General features: G+C 30.9%; 1 protein-coding gene across 1 annotated transcript; it reads right to left on the bottom strand.

The window, feature by feature from the left end:
- Positions 1-231: 231 nt before the first annotated feature.
- On the bottom strand, positions 232-1,771 carry LOC145052060 (uncharacterized). The gene is made up of 4 exons (XM_078999869.1): positions 1,543-1,771; positions 1,217-1,423; positions 862-1,067; positions 232-669 (listed from the first exon to the last, which is right to left on the bottom strand). The coding sequence occupies exons 2-4, from the start codon at positions 1,304-1,306 to the stop codon at positions 411-413; spliced, it is 555 nt and encodes a 184-aa protein (XP_078855995.1). The 5' UTR covers positions 1,307-1,423; positions 1,543-1,771; the 3' UTR covers positions 232-410.
- Positions 1,772-2,576: the final 805 nt, after the last annotated feature.

The following is a 2,576-nucleotide window of genomic DNA, read 5'->3' as shown; positions in this document are numbered from 1 at the left end:
AAAGCATTTTTTTGACAATATACCTAATGATGTTTGACTTATTTTTGTTCACGATGAAAGTGTCGTCCTACTTAATTATGGTCCTTAATCATTTCTGTTACAATAATCATAATCTAAATTAAAAATTCATCCAATCAAAAGTAATTTATTCTTTTTAATCAGTTTTCTTGCAGGAATTCTTTCTTAGGTGTTTCTCCAAACTGATCGTTTTAATTTTTGACCCTAAAAACATAAAAAGAAATCAATTATTTATACAAAACAGTAACACTACAAATATAATTCTTGGTGGAAAAAATTATAACATGCACTTCACATACACAAAACAACCTCATAGACAAATGTAACACCTAAAAAATAACCCGAAAAATACTCATGTCAATTTAGAGAGACCACAACCAATATAATATTTCTCATTTATAGGCTCCCATGCCCACATTAGCTTCACCACCATATGGTTGAAACGCACCCCGGGCCTTGGAGTAAGATGCATAGTAAAACTGTGAGACAATCCCCGTGAAGAACACGAAAGCCGCCCCTGCTGCAAACACTCCCTTTCTCACCGTCTCACAAGATGGAGGTTCTTCATTGAATATGGTCCTGTACTTTGTGTGGTACCCGTTCCTCACTGAACCCGCAAGCAAACACGCCTCGGCAATAAAAAATGTTATCCTGACACACACACATAAATCAATTACTTGCTTTGATACCATATCGTAACACCATAAAAAAAATGTTATATTGATCAAGTGCTCTGAATATCATATTGTAACGCATCAAGTTCACCCAAAAGCCCAAAGTTAAATCCTGGCCCAATAAACTCTTAATTAACTTAAAACATATCAAAGATGTTGAAGAGTATACCAACAAAAGATGAAGAGGATAACAGCACAAGCCCGTGAACCGGTAGGGTTCAAGGCTTTCCCGCAGCAGAAGCATCGGCTAGCCACCATTATAAGAATCTGGCTAGCAAACAGAAGAAAAAACGCACCAAGACCATAACCGGTTGAAATGTCTGAATCATACACACAGTAGTTGTACTCATCTTCTGAATCTTGTTGTATTTTAGCCTGTTGATCATTCAATCGATTAAAAATTCAAAGATTTAACATTTTAACTATACGTTTTTCAATTAAATTCACAGAATGAGTGCACATCGAGTTGAACTATAGATGAAACATACTCGATCTATAATAAAGAATTGAAAAGTTTTACTCACAGTGCTTCTCCTTTGTTCAGCAGCAACAGCTAAGCCAAAAGCGATGAGATCCAGAATAGAAACAACAACCATTAACAACTTGGAAGCCATTGATGAACCTTGAGCAACAAAAACGGAGTCGCACAGATCTAGATCTCACAGTATCTTTTCACCCTTTTCGATTTTATAATATAAGGGATGAATTGATTGTCAATGAAGCGAAGCTAGCTGCATCCATAAATAAATAAAAAATTCAGCCTAATAAAGACAGACATAAACACTTGAAGAGAAACGATGTTGACATTTTACCGTTTCAGTAAACACTATATAAAAAAAATAAAACTCACAAATGAGGATGCTTATTAATGAAGGGTTTTCGATCTGTTTATTGGTTGGGTAACTGAAGTTCACGTGAGATGTGTAAGGGTTAGGTGATTGAATTGAGGGAATGTACAAGGGATGTAGCTGAATGTACAAGCGAATGGGGAGGAGGTTTGAGTTTCCGGTGAGGGTGGAGTGTCGGTGAGCGTAAATTAAGGTTTAAGAAGAGGACGTTGGAACAGTTTGTGACGGTGAGATGACATCCAACGGTTTGTTTTTAACCACAGTTGGCGGGGGTGGTGGGATTTTGCCTTTTCGTTGGCATCCAGCAAGATTACTTGTTACTTTACTAACCACACTCTTCTTCGTTGAAAAAAAATATAGTATTTAATTTCATAATTTTCCCGTTATCATTTTTATTAGCATAGCCATAAGATTTTTTTTTCTATAAATTATTATTATTAATTTTTTTTATCTACATTTGAATATATAATTTATTTATATTTTATTAATCATCATTTCATTTAATATATAATAAATGGTTGATGTATTTTAATCTCTTATGTATCTAACATCTCATTTTTTTAATTATATTTTATTTTTGTTAGTTTTAAATAATTTTTTAATATTTACTAATCATTTACTTTGATAAAATATTTAGTGACATTTTAACTATGAAATTTAGATTTATAAAAATTGTATAATATTCTCAAGTTTTTTAAGGACAATTGTAATATATATATATATATATATATATATATATATATATATATATATATATATATATATATATATATATATATATATAATGTATTATATTTTTTTAGTTATTTAACATATGATGTTTTTTTAAGAAAATAATTAACTAAAGGAGAGGGTTTTAGAAAATATTTTAGATAAACATAGATATATTAAATAAAAAAAACTATTGGAAAATATTAACAACCTCCTTTAAATAGTGTTGAGATTTAAATTTATATCGTTATGTCATTATCTTTTGATTATTTCTTGTTGAACAAGATTATTGTTATCTTAGTATAGTTGGCTTCCTTATCTGATA

Source organism: Lactuca serriola, chromosome 5 (genome assembly GCF_051521515.1).
Source record: "Lactuca serriola cultivar US96UC23 chromosome 5, Lser_US96UC23_V15, whole genome shotgun sequence".
Lineage (NCBI taxonomy): Eukaryota > Viridiplantae > Streptophyta > Magnoliopsida > Asterales > Asteraceae > Lactuca > Lactuca serriola.
This window is presented reverse-complemented; position numbering and strand designations above follow the sequence as displayed.